The sequence below is a fragment of the Chelmon rostratus genome, chromosome 11 (assembly GCF_017976325.1).
Source record: "Chelmon rostratus isolate fCheRos1 chromosome 11, fCheRos1.pri, whole genome shotgun sequence".
In the NCBI taxonomy this organism is placed as follows: Eukaryota; Metazoa; Chordata; class Actinopteri; order Chaetodontiformes; family Chaetodontidae; genus Chelmon; species Chelmon rostratus.
Genome location: NC_055668.1, coordinates 4,468,770 through 4,489,551, shown reverse-complemented (window position 1 = coordinate 4,489,551; position 20,782 = coordinate 4,468,770). Strand labels below are relative to the sequence as shown.

Below are 20,782 nucleotides of genomic sequence, written 5' to 3'. Positions count from 1 at the left end.
TCCAGACTGACCCACATGTAAGGAGCTTCATTTCAAACATTTGACCTGAGATGTTTTGGAGATTAAACACACCACCGCATTACTCAATTTTACAGACACACACAGTAAGTCCTGAGATTTTTACTAGACAAGACAACGGGCTCCCGTGAAAAAACAGCGCTCCTCCGGGGGTACGATTAAATTTTGTTCTTGTTAATGTTTATTTGCTGCATTCATGTAAAATGAATTCGGGAAAGCAGCTGCTGAGTGTCGCAGCAGGATGAGTGTAAAGAAACTGCTGGTGTGGAAGTACTGAGTCCAGGCAGCATGGCTACATTTTGGCAACATATTTGACTAAAATGGCAGCGCTGCAGGAGGCCGACTTGCTTTGCTTACTTGTACTTCCTCTTTTGAAGCGCATGAGTCAAGGCACTTAACAAGTCGTTGAAGGATGGTGAGACGTGTAGGGGGCCACATGCATGAAGTGTGCAGCTTTATGTGTGTCTGTGTGGGTGTTCAATTAAAATGGTATAGTACAGAATTATGGCACTAGTCATGGATATATCATGCTGTATCAAGGTTAAGCCACGGTGTGTGTGTGTTTGTGTGTGTGTGTGTGTGATTGAGGCAGGAGCTGTATGGGGCATAGAGGGGGAATGATGGACATTGATGAAGATTCTGGTAAAGAGACAAAGAGAGAGAAGAGGAGGAGGGAGAGACAAAGAGAGAGGGAGAGAGAATGGGAAAGAAAGCAGATGGGTGTTTTTGGTGTGAACCCCCCCCCCTTTCTCTCTCTCTCTGGATGTGCCACGCCCATGTCTAATAGTATTAATGATATTCTATGGTCCTGTTCACACACCCTCCCCAAAATCTGCCAGCACACGTGGATGTTTCTGCTGGTTTTACTCAATTTTTCTCGTCTTTTTAAAGCCAGTTTTAAATGTTTCAGTTCGACCACATACTCTAAATTAATTTTACATTTGGGGACAAAATATTAGGTACGCCTGTGTATTGTCATGCAACTTGATACAACACCACATCACGACTTAGCACTGAGTTGCATCAACAGCTGCCACGCGGTATAATATTTGTAAGTACCATCAAGGTAGTATTAAATGGTTTTAGGCTGTACAGAACATCATATTTTGCTCTTTTAAATTGAAGCCGAATTCAGGCCGAAATATCCAGACTTTTAGTGTCTAGTATGTATCAAGCTTGAAAAAAAAAACAAAACATCATCAGTGTTGTTTTTCAGACCTGACAAAGCTCCTGCAGAACACATTATATCAGCGGTTCCCAGCCTTTTTCTCTTGTGACGCTTTAAAGTGAAGCAATCTCAGGTTGTGACCTCTTAATACAGGAGCATTGCACTATACAACTGTTTTCACTTGCTGTGTGGTTCTCCCAATGTGGACTAAGCTGATTAGAAAATTGGTGTACTTCCCATAACAGCTAATAATGTTGTGTATCTAGGTTGTCTGGTCATAGCGGTTTAATAATCAGCATATGGCGTTGGTCTTTTTGGAGGAGTAGCTGCTCCTTGTCCAGAGATCTGGAGGACATTTATAGGAAAAAGGTTCCACTAATTAAGGTTAGGCATGTAGCTCTGATGGTTAGGACGAAGGAATAGGAATTAAATTACTTCAGTGACTGTGCGTATTGTATAATAATCTTTTATAGCACGTGTGTCTGTTTACAAGGAGGTGATTATGTTCAAAATAGCAGCAACAGTATTAGTAATTAGTTGAAGTCATTGGTGCAACAGTGGTGATAACAGCAGGAGCAGCAGTGGTATAGGTATAAGCAATAGTAATGGATTACTTAACTAATAGTTAATGTACAATACAAACTGGTAGTGTGTTATTGCATCTGTTAAGAATTCATAGAATCAATAACACACTGCAAGTAGTGTGTAGTGATTTTTTTCATTAGTAAGACACAGTACGTAATAGTTCAATATAAATAAAACTGATGAGTAACACACAGACACAAGCGCATGAATCAGTTATTTCAGCTGTGTGTGTGTGTGTGCATGTGTGTTATTTTTCGGCTCATGCGTCTGTGTGAATTTACAGACCTTGATGACATAAAGATGCCCCGTGTGTTGTCACAGCGAGTATAAATGGAAGATGCGGTCTGATTCCGGTGACAGTCGTAACCCTGCGCGTTGCAACTTTGGGCGGCAACGCGGTGATGGATGCGAGCAACATGTAGCCTCATGTACACGAGTCATGAGTGGGACCGGTGAACTCACCATGAGTCAGGCTCACGCTGATGGTGACACACACACACACACACACACACACACACACACACACAACCTGGTGCGTGCACAGACAAACGTAGACAATGAGAATATATTAACAATAGAGTGGAGTGTTTACTGGTTTGTGAATGTGTTGTAGCGTAACATGTTGTCATTTATATTATTGTAGATTCTGCTGATTATGTCAATTTTCAAAATAGATTATTGGAAACAACCATTTAGTCTTTCATTATGGTTTGAATGCACAAGCTGTTGATCTTTTGCATTGTGCTGTTGCAATCCCCTTTCTGATAGTTGTCAGTAAAGTCACTGAATTTCAATCAAAACCTCTGACAAAAATAAAATAGAAGAGGGAAAAATAGAAGACAAATACAGAAAAATAGACAAAGAGAGAGGCAGAGAAAAAAACAAGGATACAGCAACAGCGTAAAGGCAAGAAAGACGAGCAACAAGCAGATTTCACACAGGGAGAGGGAAATAAAAAAAGAGCCAGGGAGAAATAAATAAAGATAGATGAAGGGAGGGAGAGAGAGAGAGAGGGAGAGGGAGGGATGTTGTGGGTGCAGCTCTCCAGTTGGTGTTGCTATGGCCCTGCCCTCCCTGCTCACTGAGCCATTTCCTGTTTTTGACCTGAAATCTTTATTTAGAGCCATCCCTCCTCTCTTCTCTGCATTCATGAGTCAACTCGCAGTCCAGAGAGATGAACGCAGGACTAAAATCAGATCTCCTCTCACCACAGAAGCTACGTATGCATGCATGCACAGAGCTACCCCAGCTAACCTGCCTGTTAGCCAGACTCCAGCCAAGGTTTCATTCAGCCTCTGCTGTTTGCATAATGCTGATATATTGAGTATTCCTGTTGCCAAGAATAACAGAATACGCCTGTCTTTTGCCGTTTCACCACCAGTGAACATAAACTGTGCTATCTTCACCGATTGAGCTGAGTCAGTTGTGCGTTTTGTACAAAAAATTCACAAATATAACACTGTCTAATGGTGAATTTTTGCATTTTTGGTCTTGCAACCTTCAGCCAATATTGGCTTAAAGGTCCAGTGAAGATCTATGGGCTGAAATGGAACATAATATTCCTGAGTCTGCTTTCATCAGTTTATAATGACTTGAAAGAGAGAAAGAATCATTGTGTTTTTATAACCTTAGAATGAGCCTTTATATCAGTGTGTGTCCTCTCCTTTGCCATGTTGCACTGCAGTTTTGAACAGTTCAAAACAAACAAACCAAACAGCTACCGTAGGGGAGGGTGAGGCGAGGGGGGTATTCCGTTGGTTGCAATCTGTGACTTCACCACTAGATGCCACTAAATCCTACACACTGGACCTTTAAGGCCCGGTCACACCACTATGAGAAATGGTGAAATTAACTTGATATCAGTTCATTCCAGTGCAGTCGTGCATCCAGTCGCGTGGGCAAAATGATTCTGCAGGAATATTGGGTGTTGTGTTGAGCTTTTACCGGCAAATTTGCGGTGTTGACCAGTAGGAGGCTGTGTTGACAGTGTTGACCTTGAGAGAACCGAGCCAAAGAGTCCAAAATGGAGGAAGTTATTATAATTTATTACTGCAACTGGTTTTGACCAACCACTTTTATTCAAAACTTGTACTTGTGGTATACATACGGCTTTTGAATTAGGCTAGCTACTCAATGCAGACTTATTTTCATGCTAGCGACTAAGCTCGTACTGTTTTTTTTTTTAAGTTTGGGGAGCCATTGTGACTGACGATAGCTTCTAGTGCTTGCATAGCCTCACCGAGGTTCTAGAACCCAATATTTCACAAAGATGCACCCGTGAATTTCGTTTTGCCACTTCATGTCAACAGGCCTTTTCAGTGGAGAGTTTTAGTGCACCATGAAGGCCTGAATGCTGCGTTCCACTCTGACAAGAGGAGAAACTGAATGATTCTGTGCTAACAAGCCCTAAAGACTGGATAGACCACAGATGTCTAATACTTTTGACAGCAAGTTGATCAAACCTGTCCTGAGAACAGGCAGCCTGTCAGAAAAAGTAGCTTGTATTGTGATGGTGGGTGTGCTCAGTGCACAGCTGAGTGTGCAGCAGGGGGCATCAAGGGCACAAACGGTCTAAGATGCCCATTTTCTGCCCCGGGATGCTCCGCTGGTGTTTTTGTCTTCATGGGGCAGACTCTGCAGGGTTTTGTTTGAGTTTACCGGACATCTCCCTGCCATCTGCCACCGGGTAAGACGGGCATCACTAACCCGCCGAACAGCACCGTCAGTCCAGTGCTGTCCTGTGACCTCCTCACCATTGTCTGTCAGTAGAAGAAGAGGCTATATTAACGATTTCAACATGTCAGTACATGACCAAATGGAAAAGGCAAAACACAGCAGATTCTAAAAAGCCCTGATGAGATATTTGAAAATGAAAAGCATTTGTGGGGTATAGTTGTATATAATCAGGGCTTAACACTGCACTGCCTCCACTTTCAAAATGCTGTTAATGTTTAATTAAGTAGTCTTACAGTGAGGGGGACGGAGAGAGAGAGAGAGACACAGTGTTACAGAACACACCGTGTGCGCGCGCGCGTGTGTGGGTGTGTGGGCGGAGCAAAGTTGACGACGCCACCTCTCGGGGCAGCTGCTCGGTTTCAGCTTCTGCTGCCTTCAGGTGCTCCTCGTAAACTTACCCACCGTAACAAAATGGATCCTGTCATGAACGTAATTATGCCGTCGTTACATTAACGATGACCTAAGGAGTGTAATTCATCCTTAAGGCAAAGTAACTGTCAAAAACAAAAAGGTATCTAAGAAGTAATACTTAACTGATTCTAGGCTATGTACAGATTTTGTGTATATTAATCTCTTGTAAGTATTATTACGTATTCAGAGGGGCAAGGAGGCCTCTGCACATTGTACCATCTTAAAGTTAATCACAGACTCAAAGTTCAGAAATAAAAAACATTTTGTGACATAGTTCAGTGACATAATAATGATATGCATCGAGTTGACCTTTTGCATTTTGCTGTCTGGTCTCTAAATGTCACATCTTGGTAGCTCCGTGAATCTTCTACATTTGGACTTCATTTAAGTGTAGCGCTTACCATACATTAGCCTGTTTTACACATTAATGGCGACCATGTCGAGCAAAAGTAAACGCTTTTTAAATATATTTAATGTGTGATGCCTTTAACGTTGAATGTCCCTGTGTGTAGCGTGGTTTCACATGCTTCACGCTGATGTTGCAGTATGTCGGCAGCCTACGTTTTACATCAAATGACACCGACTGAGAGACATGAGCGCACCGTGGACGTACAGTAGAAAGAGGAGCGCACGTGCAGCTTAGCTCGCGAGCACGTCCGACAGGCCGTGAAGGCAGCGGCGTTCCTGTGAGCGGAGGCAGTTTTCTCCTCCTATCAGCGCCATTGTGTGACAGAGTCTCCGGGAGCGAGGACGGCTTGTTCTTCTGTAGCCGACAGGACTGTTTAAATACCCCCCATGTTTCTCTTTCAAACTCCGGCGGACCTGGATGTGGTAAGACACCGTTTCTATCTTTCAGAGAGCAAAGTGAAACACGCCGAGGGAATACATGACGGCAAGGCAGTGTAACCTATATCTGTGAATAAGAGACACGGTGAAGGCTGCCGTTCCAGTAGTGCTGTGGGTATTGGCGTCTGGTTGAAAAGTTTTCGTATTAAATTGGTTATACTTTATCCCTTTACACTTCTAGAGTCTCTCCGTCTACCAAAAGCTCACTCCACAGTCCACATCATGGAGCCGAGACAGGCGCAACTTTCCAGTTTATCACTACGGGGAAAAGTCTGTCTGATAAACTTTTTACCCAAAATACACTGAGCGATTTCCCCAAATACACTGAGCCAGTGGCACATACAGCTGTAATAGATCACCTCAGATACAGTCAGTGTGTGATTTCACCCGGGTTATTCTCGTTTTTAAAAGTAATTTCACTCCGAGTAAAATCACTTAAAATGACCCACATGTGTATCAATGGTCTCACATGTAAAGGTCATTCATTGAAAATGCATTGGGGCCAAATTTAATAACTTGTTAAAGTCAACAGCAACACAGAAACTGTGGAGTTCAGATGCTGTTTACACTAAAGCCATCTGGAAACACAGGTACTGTACATTTTGTTTAGTCTTTCCTGACAGCCTGTGTGACGCCTGCTCTCCTACACCTGCTGTGAAGCAGTGAAATGTGATTTTTGCAGTGGAATTGGAGGTGATTCGGTCTCCAGTGTTTGGGGCTGTCTCAGTCAGTGTAACAGATGTAGTGAGTGGGGGAGCCTCTGTTTCGTAACGTGCACCACAACGGTCTGCTCTTGTGACAGCAGCTCGTCTTTGCTTTGTCGCTCGTGTGCTGGGATCCACGAGCCGCACACAGGTCACATCCGAGCTTCTTACTATGTCTGGACGAGCAGCCGCACATACAGACCCACATCAGGCCGCGAAGGGCTGTCTGATCAGAGCTGAACCCCATCTGAGGAGAAGCCAGATGTGGTGCCGAGTTATACGACTGAAGATGAGCAGATAGCCACAGAGGGGAGAGGAAAGCCTTGTTTTTGCTAAGTGGGGTAGCCCTTAGGAGGTCCCCAGACTCCTGGTGAGTCCAGAAAAAAATGTTGATTCTTAAATGTTCCTGTTTCATGTCCTGGAACATTTCCAATTAGCAACATGACAATGGCTAAATTTCACTCAACAGTTTGCTGCTGAATCTCCGTAAACAAAAACTGAAGAGAGTGGGCCTTTAGTATTAAGACGGCCCCTGATTTCGTTTTAGCGCCCAGTTGTCAGTCCAAACTCCTGACATTTTCCTCCCCACACAATACGCCAATGGGGAGAAAATTTTGGAGTTTCTGGGGCACTATAACAAAACCATCGTTAACACATCTCTTCACAGGCTTTTTCAGAGGGCCCTGATATAAAAATGTATTGGACGTTGTGGGAGGGACGACAGCTGCAGGCTTTTCTTGTCAACCTTGAAGGCTTGAACTTCAATTAATGTGCAAGTTTTGTTGTGTTGGCTGCCCAATGAGGGATGGATGTAGCAGGCTTCTATATTTCATACCCTCAGAAGCTGCATACCTGTATCTAGTAATAGTAATCAGGCTCACGGTGCAGCAGTAAGGCTTCAACTGCAGTAATAAGGCTTGTACTGCATTCACAAGGATTATACTTAAGTAATAAGGGTGCTGCCTGCAGTAAAAATGATGACACTTGCAGCACTAAAGCTGGTGCTGCTTTAACAAGGTGGGCACTGTGGTAATAAGGCCGAAACTGCTGTGATACAGTGCACGCTGCAGTAAAAAGGGAAATACTGCAGTAATAAGGTGGATACTACTTTCCACGCAGTGACCAGACATATGGATGCTGTAGATTTCCGTAGCCTCTGAGGCTTTGTCACTGGAAGTGTCAAGCTGCATTTTCTCCCTGAAGAGACTCAGTGGAAATGGTGGAGTGCTCAACGCCATGTAGACATGTCTGCTGACCTAATTCTGCTCTCTTCTTTTGCCTTTTATTTATAGACTTAAGTGTGTGTGTGTGAGGAAGTGTGCGAGCTTGTGTGTGAGTACACTAATGACCAGAAATTTGAGGTGCACACACCAACTTATTGTGCATGTGTGTGTCATTGACTTGCTGCACAATTTTGTAAAACATGATGTTAACTTTCAGTTAAACAGTTAATTGTCCCTTTAACTAACATAGCACCTTTAGTCCTAAAGAATATTGCATGCTCTATTACGACTGACTCACGGTGTTCAGTGTACTGGCTGTGCAGAAGCCTGGTCCTCGGTGGACATATATTCTCGGTGCCAGTTACATCAAGCTAAATAGTTATAATCAGTTGTAAATCCCACCTTAATGAGTGTATAATTTAAAGTTACTTTGGTTGCAGTAGTTCGTGGTGCTATTGAGTTGTGCTGCTTTATACCGGGAGGTTTTTCTGATATTTTGTCTCACCCAATTCTGTCAGTGAGGGTAGACTAAATATTAGAAACTACAACTCCCCAAAAATGCAAGTACTAGGGCTGAACTATTAATCTTAAATAATTTAGTGCAATATCCAAATCGCAGGAGCTGCAGTTTTTTTTTTTTTGATGAAGGTAAAATGTGTCACAAAATAACATGATAAATGAAACACTGTTGTCCTACAGAGATGGCCCAGCCTACAGATCATATCCTCCAGACGTCAGGGAACATGCTTGTTTGGTACAGACCTGAGTGAAAATCAAATCATCATTATTTTTCAGTGAAAACGATATGCAAAAATTACCATTCCCACTAACATCGGGGCTCTCACACGGTAGCAATCGCAGCACCTTTCCAAATAATGGCAATCTGATTTTTTTGCACATCATTCAGCCCCAGTATGTACATAATACACTGCAACTGAGTTAGGTTTCAACATGAGTCAGGAAAAATGGGTTAAAAGTCAGTCGCTTGCCCCTGGCCTTTGCACTCCTTTCTCAGTCCTTACTCCTTTGCACTGCTGGTAATGTTGGTGATCTGAGCCGGAGTGTGTGATGAATCTTCTAACTTCTGACAGCTGAACTTATACTTTAAATACGATAAATCAACTACAGAAATCCATTCATTCAGATTAAAAAAAGGGATTAGTCTCAAGAATTAATTGTCATGCCTTTATTATATATAAATCAAGAGGGCCCTCTGCTTTTTATTGATTGAAATCAACATCTTTGTTAAATCCAACCTAAGGTTGCCATGCAGCCCTCACACCGCAGTGTCTCTTTATTAATGGATGCTGCTTGTTGCGCAGTAGGAGCTGTTGTGTTTTGTAACCAGGTCTGTCATTACGTAAGAAATCGTAGTGGATTCCCGGCCTGATACCCAGCTGACCTCTGTCATGTGAGGGTTTATGATCTCTATGAAGGAAAGCACACACAAACACACACACACACACTTTCGTGGCATGCTCAGACGGACATTGTTTCCCACTGCATGATTAGCTTATTTGTTTTGGTTCTTACTCTCTTCCACCACCTGTCCTCCCTGGTTGTTGTTCCACGGAAACACTTATAACACTTACAATAATCTGGATTATTAAAAATTGGCTGCAAAATCGCACTTCAAGACACTTGAGAGCAGGCACAAATTAAATTACCTTTAATATTTAACTGACTTTTATTTGCCATCACCAAAACTCCTATCAGCATTTCACTAGTTCAACCACATGTGTGAACTGAACCCTGATTTGCTTAAAGGTACATCTTCATCAGTTTAGTGGTGTATTCTTGGCTGAGGGTCTTTTTGACCCATTTTATTGCAGGGCCATGCAAGAGAATGAGCTGAAAATGTGTGTGGAAACATTGCTGGCAAGGGCTTGATGATGATTCTTGATGACCAAGCCCAATTTGTGGCACCTCAAAAATGTCATAAGGCACGAATGAATATATTGCTAGACAGAGTAGTAGTAACAGCAGTAGTCATAGCAGTAACAGTAGTAGTAGTAGCTATCGTCATGGTGTAACTGTATCTGAAGTTGTGTGTGGAAGCAAAGCTTCTATCGAGCGTAGTGGGTCTGGTCAGGCGAGCACTACAACTACACTACATCTCTTCCTCTGGGTTTTGTCTGGAATGTGTTTACTAGTTCTACATTGTGTGTGTGTGTGTGTGTGTGTGTGTGTGTGTGTGTGTGTGTGTGTGTGAGAAAGAGAGAGAGAAAGACACACACACACAGGAGTGAGTTGGACAGTGTCGTCTTCATGTGCAGAGCTGGATGCATTACAGCCAGGAGAAACAGTGGAAGCTCAGTCATGACTGCGAGCTGCGAGTGTGCTACTGCATGTCCTCTTACACACCAGAATGCTGACATTAACACATATCATGCTAAGCATCCAGCACGGTGCCACATTCATCCGCCTGCAGCAGCGTAATGTGTAGTGTGCGTCCATACTTTGTGAATCCAGGGAACCTGAAATAGCCCGATGTGGAGGTGAGGGGGAGGGGTGGATGTACAGCTCAGGCATGGAAACCAGCGTATCCGGTTACAGGATCATAATATCACTGCAGTCCATCCACTAGCACTGCGCTACTGCACAACACACACACACACACAGACATTCTCACTATAGCTAGCTCTGATATGCTCGGCCCACATGTCTGATGTGTGTTTGCAGGCACACACACACTCTCTCGCTGGCAAACTCACCTGCCCTCCCTTCTAAATGTGTGAAACAATCATGTTTTTTATGCTAACACCATTGTGTGATTAGGTCTATACTTTTCAGCCATTTGTATTCCTCTTTACGTTCTGTTTTTCTTTTTTTTATATATTATTATTTTACTACCAAGGCCCCCTTCCCTGAAGGCATCGCCAACTTTTCGTGTAGTTTTATCTAAACACACACTCAGCCACAAGCAGGCCTTTGTTTTAGAGATTAAATTTCAGTTTTTGATGAAAAGAGGAAACGCTTCAAATAGAACACATTTCATAAGATGCCTTGTGCCGTTTGATTGATTACACTGAAGCTGATCACATCGTTTTCAGTGAAGTACATACACACTGTAGTAACATACAGTGTTACTACCACCATAGGTACCATTTGTTGCAAACACTGAATATTTATCATGTTTAGCAACTTTCTGTCCAGTTTGAAAGTAATGACTTTCAAAAAAACACACATCCATTGTGATCCTCTCAAAAATATCAGTTCTGACCTTCAAACTGAAGGTTGGTTAATTTCTAGCTTCTTTGCTTCAAAGGTCTCAAGAGACTTTCAGATGTATTTACCTCATGAAACCCCTTTTGGAAAGGCTAGTCTTGAGACAGTTCTTTGTGAGACAGTTAACAGTGGAGTGTTAAGTCACAGTGACCTTGAATGAAGACCGTGGCTCCATTTTGGAATGCAGTACTCCTCCACTGTTCAGCTTTATCTACTCTACTCATTTATGATCCTCACTTTCTGTTGCGTTCATATCTAGACATGGCTCATAGGGTGTAGGATGGGTCTACGTCTGTGAACTTTGACAGTCAGTGGAAGGAGGGGGAGGGTGTGAGGTAAAGAGCAGAGGGAGGATGAAGAAGAGGTAAAAGAATGACTGAAGAAGAGAGGAGGTGGAGGAGAAGGAAAGGGAAGAGGAGGATAATGAAGTGGAATGTGAGGGGTGGGGCACCTCTGGTATGTCAGCCCTTCACCGTATGTGTGTGTGCGTGAGCGTGTGTGTGAGTCTAAACACCCTGCCATGAGTCAGTGAGTCAGACATGCGCAGCTGCTTCAGCTCTCAATCACACACCCGCAAACTGCTTTGAAACTAACTCTGTAGCTCTCTTTGACTCTGTTTCTGCCTCTCTCTGACACTCTGATTCGCCTTTTTCCGAGAAGCTCCATAAGCAGCTGCAATGAATGCAGAAAGTCAAGCAGTAGATGGTCGTACGCCACATACATCTAAATGTTAGAATTAGTTTTTTTTAGTTCATGGCACCCGAATGAACCTCAAGAAGCCGTCGATTGCTGCAGCTCTGTGAGTTCTCATGTTGTCTTCATCTTTGTTGCTAACATTTGTTGCTGTGGTGAGTCACCTCTGCACTTGCCAGAGATCAGCATCAATCAAACAGCAGGCAGGCCGTGCTGACGTCTCTTCTTCGGTTATACAAGGAATGTCAAAAATTCAGAATACACTCGTTCAGAGGTGCACCCATGTCCACACAACTTTTTCTCATGTCCGTCCAACTCAGACAATAGCTTTAAAGTTCAATATCGGCAAAAACCCCAAGTTCCTGGATTTTATGCTAAATTTTTGTTTTGAAAATTTCAGGCTGATCCAAGCATGTGTGTGAGTATGGGTGAGTCAGGATGTTTGAATTGAACTGAACTTTTTCGTTTGGTCTCACGCTTCAAATTGTTCTGCTTTGAGGGGTTTGTTGCTGAGCTCGTGCCATCACAATTGTCATCTGGACTGCGATTAATCAAAGATGCAGTCACATTCTTCTTTCTTCTTCTTCTCTGCATTTTCTGAACATAACAAATAATGTAATCAATATGATATTTTGACAAAGATCCCTTAAATTTGTGTTTTAAAGAACATCCCTGGGCAGGACCTTTTGCTCTATGGTGGACAATTTTTGAAAGGGCATCACTATTTCTAAACTACTTTCAACATATCATTGGCATTCTGGCCTGCAGTTTCTTTCTTCTTGTCAGCCAACATGAATGCCAGTATCAATACACAGTGTCTGCGATCAGCCAATATCAAGCCATAGGTTATCTTTTATTGTTAGGGCTCTAATACCAAGATAGCTTTTGCTAAGATGGTTGTGTTGTTAAATGTTGGTGTCAGCACATGAGAAGTTTTGCTCTCTGTTTTATTAGCTGTATGAGAGATCATTAACATGTTCTAAAGCTGTTCATTCTTTTGGAGCAGAGAATGGGGCTAAAGACAGCAGGATAGGATATCCAGGGATGGAGTATTTCACATGTTGTATAGCTTACAAAGTCCTCTAAGGTCATTTGAAATTGGCTTTACACGAAAAGACAGTTTGCTGTGTCACATTAGCTTTACAGACATAAACAGCTTTGTAGCATAGAACAATGTTGACACACTTTTGTTGTGCTCAAGGCAAAGGAATCAGATCGTCCAAGCGTTTTTACGTCCGTTAACCGCAGTAAAATGTAAATGTACAGCTGGCGAGTCAACTGATCTGCATCGTCTGTGAGTCAGTTACAAAGTCTAAATAATGAAGAGGTTGTGTTGAGTGCCCATCTCAAAGGCACCGCAGCAGCAGTTGAAGTTGAGGGAGGAGAGAAAGTTGCTCGCTCCCCTCCCGCCTTTTCCAGACCAATCTCTCACCTACTCTACTTCCTCCTCCTCGTCTTCCTCCTCTTCCTTCCTGCCCCCCAGCTCACCCGCCCTCCTCCTCTCCCCCATCCCATTCTTTGTCATCTCTTTGGGTGAATTCCCAGCTGACTCTGTTTGTCATGGCAACCAACCAGTCGTGGTGACTGGGCCTACAGCTCACACTTCCTGTGTGTGTGTGTGTGTGTGTGTGTGAGAGAGAGAGAGAGAGAGAGGAGACGCATGCGCAGTGTGCATGTGTGTGTATGTGTGTAGACAGCGACTGGCTGCATGAGCCTGTCAGCCTGGATTAGAGTCAAACACACTGCAGCAATGCCTGCTTTTTTCTTCATTATCTTTCTTTCTTTTCCATCTTCCTGTCTTTTATTCTGCCTTCCTTGCTTTCTCTGTCGCACCAATCAGCTAGATTGATTAGATAGATTGGTAGAATATGGACGTTGTTAAGGGGATGTCCTGTGTCTTCATCATAGTGTCTCTCTCTCTCTCTCTCTTTCTTTTCTTTCCTACTGTATATCTGCTCAGGCCGAGGTGACACAGCGACACGGGTCAAACCTAAGCCGTGGTGTTGTGTGTTTGGGTCAGCCCGCATCAGTCGACCCTCCATCATGACCCTCCCCTCGACTCGGTTGGACACGGGTCGCACTCTGCCCGGCGTCGGTGAACTAGCGTTGCACCCAGAATGGAAATTGATTTAATGATACCAGCGTTTTAGTGTCATTTAACCGTCTCGCTGACAAAAGAGAGCGCGAGAGAAACACAGTAGAAAGAGCGTGTGTGGGCAATCAAGAGAGAGGGCGTGCAGATGGACAAACAAAGAGGTGCAACTGAAACTTAACTTTTATCTGGTAAATTATGAGACGTGATCCATCCTGCAGTCCAGTGTTTGAAACGGTACTTTAGACTGGAGTCTCTGCTGACGGCGAGAAGCAGGGTTGTCTCATACGAATGGCTCAAACACACGTGCTGCAACAAAGTGGTATAAGTAACTCAATGTGCTGTTCTAGTCTGGCAGGAGGAGGGAGGGTAAAGGGGGGTTGGGCTTCAAATCTGGCCTATGATCCTGTGGTACAACAGGGAACGCTGCTATTACATAACTTGGTATGGTGTGTGTCTTTGAGTGTGTGTATGTGAGTGCACTGAGCTACAGTATGCAGCGGTGAGGCTCCCATTGCAGCTGCTCTTGGTTTCAATGTATGTTTTTTTTAAATCCCCTGTTGCAGTAAGCTTGTTGCGTTTAAGCAGCTTTTTGAATCACCACAGTTAAGCTGCTGGGTTTCAGTCTGCGAACTTCCCTGGCGAATATATCTGTGTTTCACTTAGGTGAGATGTGGTATGACAAGGACAATCTAACGCCGAGATCCAGCGCTGCATTTGAATGAACATACAATAAGCCCAATGGGCTGCTGTCATATTTTTGGAATTTCAGAATTGTTTGAGGTGTAGTTCAGCCAAATTCAAGCAAAATCACCAATTTATAAATACTCCATCAACAAACCAGGCAGGAAGAATAGTTTTTGGTGCTGTGAATTGGGGATGGACAGTCATGAAAAAGTCAATGAGAGGGAAACCTTGTAGTTAAAACATGGTTTGTTATTGAGCAAGATTGGTTCAGATTCATTTAACATATTTACCAAATTCTCATCATTGCCTTCTAGCATTTTTGATACACCCAGCAGCGGTACATGTACCCCAAATGGGACTGACCTCAGTGGGGCCAGGCCAGGACCATTTTTTGGATGACATTAACAGTTGACATTTACTCTGATAATCCATTTGCTCTTTAAGTCATTCCGCATGCAGACTATTTGCTGGTTCTAGCTTCCAAATTGTGCAATCATAGTAGACTGAAATTTTAGGGTTTCAACCACTTGCAGCACTGCAGCCCTACATGACTTGCTTGTTGCCTTGTTATGTTACTGACTATTTTCATGTCGAGCAACTAGTGAACTCCTGTCCCCTGTCTCTGTGGTTTTGTGTGTTCCAGATATATGTTCGGTAAAGGTGCGAAGCGGAAGCTGGACGAGGATGAAGAGGGGCTGGAAGGCAAAACGCTGGAGGCATCGGTGGCGGGAGGAGAACTAGGCCTTGGTCCGGAGGGCTTGTCCAAGGTATCGTACACCCTGCAGCGGCAGACCATCTTCAACATTTCCCTGATGAAACTGTACAGCCAGCGGCCACTTGGCGAGCCCAGCCTGGAGCGCCGCGTCCTCATCAACAACATGCTACGACGCATCCAGGATGAGCTCAAGCAGGAAGGCTCGCTGCGGCCGCTGCTCTTCCCGCCCTCTCCGCCACCTGACGACCCCATGGATGAGGGCTTCCGTGAGGCGCCACCCTCCTTTGGTGTCTTGTCAGCCGCAGCGACGGCACAAGTATCCCAGCCTTCTGCGCTATTGATGCCGGTGATCGCTCCACCGCCTTCACCCCACCCGATGGTGCCTCCCAACTGCCAGACATCCCAGGCCTGCCTCAACCGTGTGGAGGCCTGCCCCGCCCCTCTAGAAGCCTGCCTCACTCCAGCCTCTTTACTGGAGGAGGATGGTGGAGACTCAGCCTTTTGTGCTCCATCCCCACCCACTCCTCCTCTGTCGCCTCCCCCGGCACAGCCTCCCCCGCTACCTTCGGCACTTCTGAGCCAGGCGTCCTCCAGGGTCCCTGTGCCTGCCTCGTCCAATGACGTATTACCCTCCACTCTGAGTGACATGGAGTTGGGTCCTTCCACAGCCATAACAAGGACAGCAGCAGCTAATACTATGACCGTGACTACCTCCCCAGCTCCCACGCCACTCATCCAGCCCTCACATTTAGCACCCATCTCCCCAACATCCACGGGTCTACCCAGAGACTGCAGGTCCATGGGTGCTAAACCAGAGGCAGCTAGCATCGTGCTAGCGGAAGGCCGTTATGTCGAGGCCCGACCGATGGACACTCTGCCCACACTGCCCCCTGGTGGCCTAGTAGACATTTCCTACTCTCCTTCCTCCCCTTGTTCCTCTTCCTCACCCTCGGGGTTTCTCTCAGACTTGGCACTGGACGATGTCCTGTTCGCCGACATCGACACGTCCATGTATGACTTTGACCCCTGTACAACAACAGGGTCTGTGGGCGTGATGGCAAGTAGTGGCCTCGCCAAACTGTCACCAGTAGTGACGGCGGACGACCTCCTCAAATCGCTGGCGTCGCCTTACAACGGTCCCGCCCCACAAGTTTCAGCCAATCAGCCTTTCAAAATTGATCTGACAGAACTGGACCACATCATGGAGGTGTTGGTGGGTTCGTGACTCATGAACCCCACCACCTCAGAAACACACAGACAGTTTAATCCGGAGAACAGACTGGAATGAAAATTTGGGATCGATTTGGGTTTTCCTGGTTGTTGTTTTTATGTTTTTTTACTCTTTTCAAAGGTCGGTAATTGTAAACATCGATGGTGATGTCAGTTAGTACTACTATGACAACTACTACTACACAACACTGTGCATGCACTGTGCTCGCCTTTCCAAATATGGAAATGAAGTAACCGGGAAACCAAGAAACACACATAAATTTCTATTTCTATACTTGTGAGGACCTTAATTGATGCCATTTATTCCCTAATCCTAATTTGAACCTAATCCTAGTTTTACTCTTTAACTTAAAGATAAGCCTTAACCCTAAAAGTAACTCTAAATAGAAAAAATTAGGACCTGCAAATTGTCCTCATTCTGGAGGATTTTGCAATCATTCTATCCTTGTGAGGACAATTGCTCCTCACAGGTGTAGAAATACAGGTGAACACACAGACATGACACACACATGCACACACAAACACACTGAAGTCATGGCTTTTAGCAGATGAGTGCCTTCAAAATGACCACTTATTCAATTCCTGTTTTTACAGTATTTGTTTTTTTTTCTAGTTCTTTTCACTTTAACAGCCCAGAGAGCTCACTCCTCAATGTTTTTTTAACTTATTGTATTGTATTAAAACTATTATTGAGGTAATTTCTCATGATCAAATAATAATTATTTAATCTTTATCTTATTACAGATGCTATGTTTTATTTGTAAAGCAAGCATAAAAAGATTTTACAAGGAATACATTGTTTTACCAGTGTGCTACCTTACATATTAGCTTGGCTATATAATTACCCTTTGGGAATAGCTCTAAAACACATTGCCTGGTTGTTTGTTAAACTTTTTTGGTAGAAGGAGATGTCTGTTCTTGTACATATCATGTCTATGAATTCAGTTCAGGACTTATTTTTGTCTTTCCCTTCCTTATTGGCAGGCACATACTATAACTGTGCTGGATGCTATTTTACATGAGCTCAGTCATTTGGGCTAGTTATCATGCTTCGGTTACAGCAGAATTCAAATGAGCTACACCCACAGGAAAACTTGACGTGTTTACATTGGAAGCGACAGCAGCGCCACCACCAAGTCTTGCGTCCCAGTTGGATGTTGATGATCTGAAATATCCAACCAAAGCAAAGAGTTCTTGCTCCAAACACATATTAAATTCGGCTGTACAGGACTCGAGACAAAACAGCTATCAAAGATTGCAGGCAAAGTCCTTGTGGTTCCAATATGACTCCATAGAATTTCTCAGAGTCACACAAAGAAATTGAATATTTTAGTAGAAATGCCTTATTTTTGGTTTGGTTCCTACAGAATTAGCAACATGAGTGACAGACTAATTACAGCACAGCAAACAGTATTACACACACCCCATAGTTGAAGATTATGTTTACTTGTGTGTAGAATAGAAGCCCTTTATGCCAAATCTCAAGCTTTGGCTCACTTCTGTGCATTGTGCAGTACAGTTTTGAGGTTGACTCCAATGCCCTAGGATGTTTTAAATTCGTACGATAGCAGGAGGGCTAAATCTGCCGTATAAATAATTTGAATGTGCATTTTCCCCATGGTGTTAATCTGATACTGCAATGATGCAAAAGACTGTGTTGGCCCCTGCACAGGCCCCGCCGTGCATGATTTTTGGCACAAAAAGGCAAAATGTGATAGCTAAGTACAACATCTAAGATGAGGGTCACATGAGGATTCCCAAGGTCTACATGTTTTTTTTCCCAGCAGACCACACACATACAGTTTTAAATAGAATAGGAATACTCAGTTTATCAGTCACATGCTGTGTCCACAGTTTAAACCTTTAATATGAATTCTATTGAAGTTAAAAACAGTTCTGTTTACACCTATTTCCCATTACCCTTTTCAAATAATGAAGTTGATGTTTTGTTTGATAATTTGGTTGTTGAAATCTGTCCTCAGTCCACGGCTTTGGCTGTTAAATGTAGTGTTGCACATGAAAGGGATACAAATGTGTGTAAGAGCTTTTTGGAGTAGAGGCAAAAGGCTGACAACAGTTGTGTCACAGTCTACCTTATCAGGCTGCTGACCTTCATGTCAAATGAACCAATCCACAGCCACGCAGAGGCTTTTGCAAAAAAATTTTGTGCATTTCAGTGTCACATTTTAAGACACAATTTGAACATAGCCTACTCTGAATTAGACCATGTTGGCTCCAGAATAGTTGTAATCTGACATGTATGAAAGGCCAGCAGGACCTCATGATAGTCCAGTTTTAGGAGTCTTCAAGGTGCAGATACATGGCTTGTTTTAGCAAGTTGACACAACAAAACAAAAAGTTATTATATGCTAGTTCTTGCTGCAAATTTCAGAAATACAACAGCAATGAGTTGCCTCTTCTAGTCAGACAACATAATGAGATTTTAAGTAGAAGCCTCAAAAATTAAAGGAAAAATCCACCCTAGTATACTTACAGTATATATGCTTATTTATCACAGGTCGATAATATTTCAGTTGTATATTAGTGCAAAATGGTGCCTGAGTAGCCCTCAGTTCAGTGTTTAAAGCTGCATTCATTTTTTTTTTTTTTTTTTTTTTTTGGCCACTTGGGGGCAACAGAACATCTCAAAACAGATCGTATATCACCTGATAAAAGCTAAACACTCTATAGAGTTAAAGGGAACTGTAAAGTTTGATGATGATTATCTGAGTTCATCAGTGCAAACCAGTAATTGATTTAGTAATAATATAAAAGATATTGATGATTAAATGACCTTTTAGATCACTAACTGTTTCTGCCACCAAATGCTGTTTTAACTGCTGTGCACTGCATCTTATCTTTAAACATATCATCTACATTTGTCTAGCTATTCGCAGCAATATAAGAAAAAGACACCACAGACACTGCAGTGGTCCAGAAATGCAGGGTACTTCACTGATAGGTGTTGAAAACAATGCAGGGTGGATTTTTCCTTCAAATGTAAAGTAACAAATAACACAAGAAACAAACAGCACTTCTGTGTCTGCCAACACAGCCTTGCAATAGGGTGTAAAATGTTGATAGTATTTCTAGCAGGGGTCCCAGCTGGTGGGACTCGGTAGTTGTTAATGGGACAGAATGTGTTATCTGGAATCCAGTCTGACTCCTCTTACAGCAGCAGTGAGGTCGGGGTGATGTTAAAACTTGTTCCAATGGAAGATGGTTAGTTTCCCAGTGAGCATTTGACCTCAGTTAGTATGTAAATGAACTGCATTTGAACTGAATTCAAAGCAGAGTGTGAGCCAAGCAGATAGCAGTACCAACTAATACTGTTTGTAGATGACTGTGTCTTGTTTCTTTCACTATGTTTGAATTTTGGAGTGCTTGTTTTATGGTCAATGAAGTTATTTATTCATTTTTCATTTTTTCTTTTCTGTGTAAATATATTTATTTTTGATGTGAAGTGAACATTTGGATTGTAAATGTGTGTACAGAATGTGTGGTAGGAATGTACTTCAGATAGGAATGTATCTGAGTGAGGAATTATGGGTGGAAGCCATTTTTTTTATATACATAGGTAGTTATATTATCTCGTTTATCCGTTTGTTTGTTGCTTTGTTATTGATTTCTGTGGGGTGGCGGCCACAACCTTTTACATCTTTTGTACTCTTTTTGTTCATCATTTTCCAGTTGAAGGCGAACAGTTCATGCAGCAATACTCTAAAACCTGTCTCCAACCTTCAGATGTCAAGACTCCAAAGCCTGTCATAGATGCTTCAATGCCAAAAGTAATGTACATAGTATGAACAACATTCAAGCTCCTGAGACTTTTCTCATTCAGTGTTTGTTACCGAACCTGTTTTAGCGCTGTCTGAGCGTGCGGCGGTTCGAATCGCCGAGAAAGACTGACTGCAGCTGATTTCCTCTAAGAAGGCTGTATTTTACACAGACCTCAGAGCTGTGCCTTTTTCTATGCAATAGAACACAAACATAGAGAGAGAAACTGTCAGCTGATCACTGTATTGGGATCTAAATGTGGACTGTAGATAATAAATATATGTGTGTATATATACACACATACAAATAGTATATGAGATAATGGACAGCTGTCTATGAATTTGAAACAGTCTTACTTTTGTAGTTTTATATATATATATATAAATGTGTATATATATATATATATATACAATAAACTGTAAAGAGAGCAGATGTCCCTTTTGTCTCCTTACTTTCTGGTATCGTGTACAGTCTTGTTCTTTGACATGCATGCTCATAAACACATTGCACTTCATTACACTTCAAGCCCTGATAGGTCAGAACACTGTTGTGTTTGTGCCAGTTTATTACTTATTTTTCTGCCACCGTGGCTCAAATTGCTGTGAGCTGGAATGAGCTAGATACATGAAACTTTTTGAAATAATGCGCATTTGTTTTCCAAGAAATATG

At 43.0% G+C, this 20,782-nt stretch overlaps 1 protein-coding gene across 2 annotated transcripts in view; it reads left to right on the top strand.

Annotated features, from left to right (window-relative positions):
- Positions 1-20,534, top strand: part of sertad2b (SERTA domain containing 2b) — a 35,986-nt gene extending 15,452 nt beyond the window's left edge. Inside the window, exons 1-2 of one of the 2 annotated variants that reach the window (XM_041948200.1) lie at positions 5,649-5,749; positions 15,035-20,534. In XM_041948200.1, the coding sequence (XP_041804134.1) occupies positions 15,039-16,331 (1,293 nt within the window). In that variant the 5' untranslated portion in view covers positions 5,649-5,749; positions 15,035-15,038 and the 3' untranslated portion in view covers positions 16,332-20,534. Of the gene's footprint in view, positions 1-5,648; positions 5,750-15,034 lie in introns of those variants that run through there. The other variant, XM_041948201.1, reaches the window with a different exon arrangement.
- The last annotated feature ends 248 nt before the right edge of the window (positions 20,535-20,782 follow it).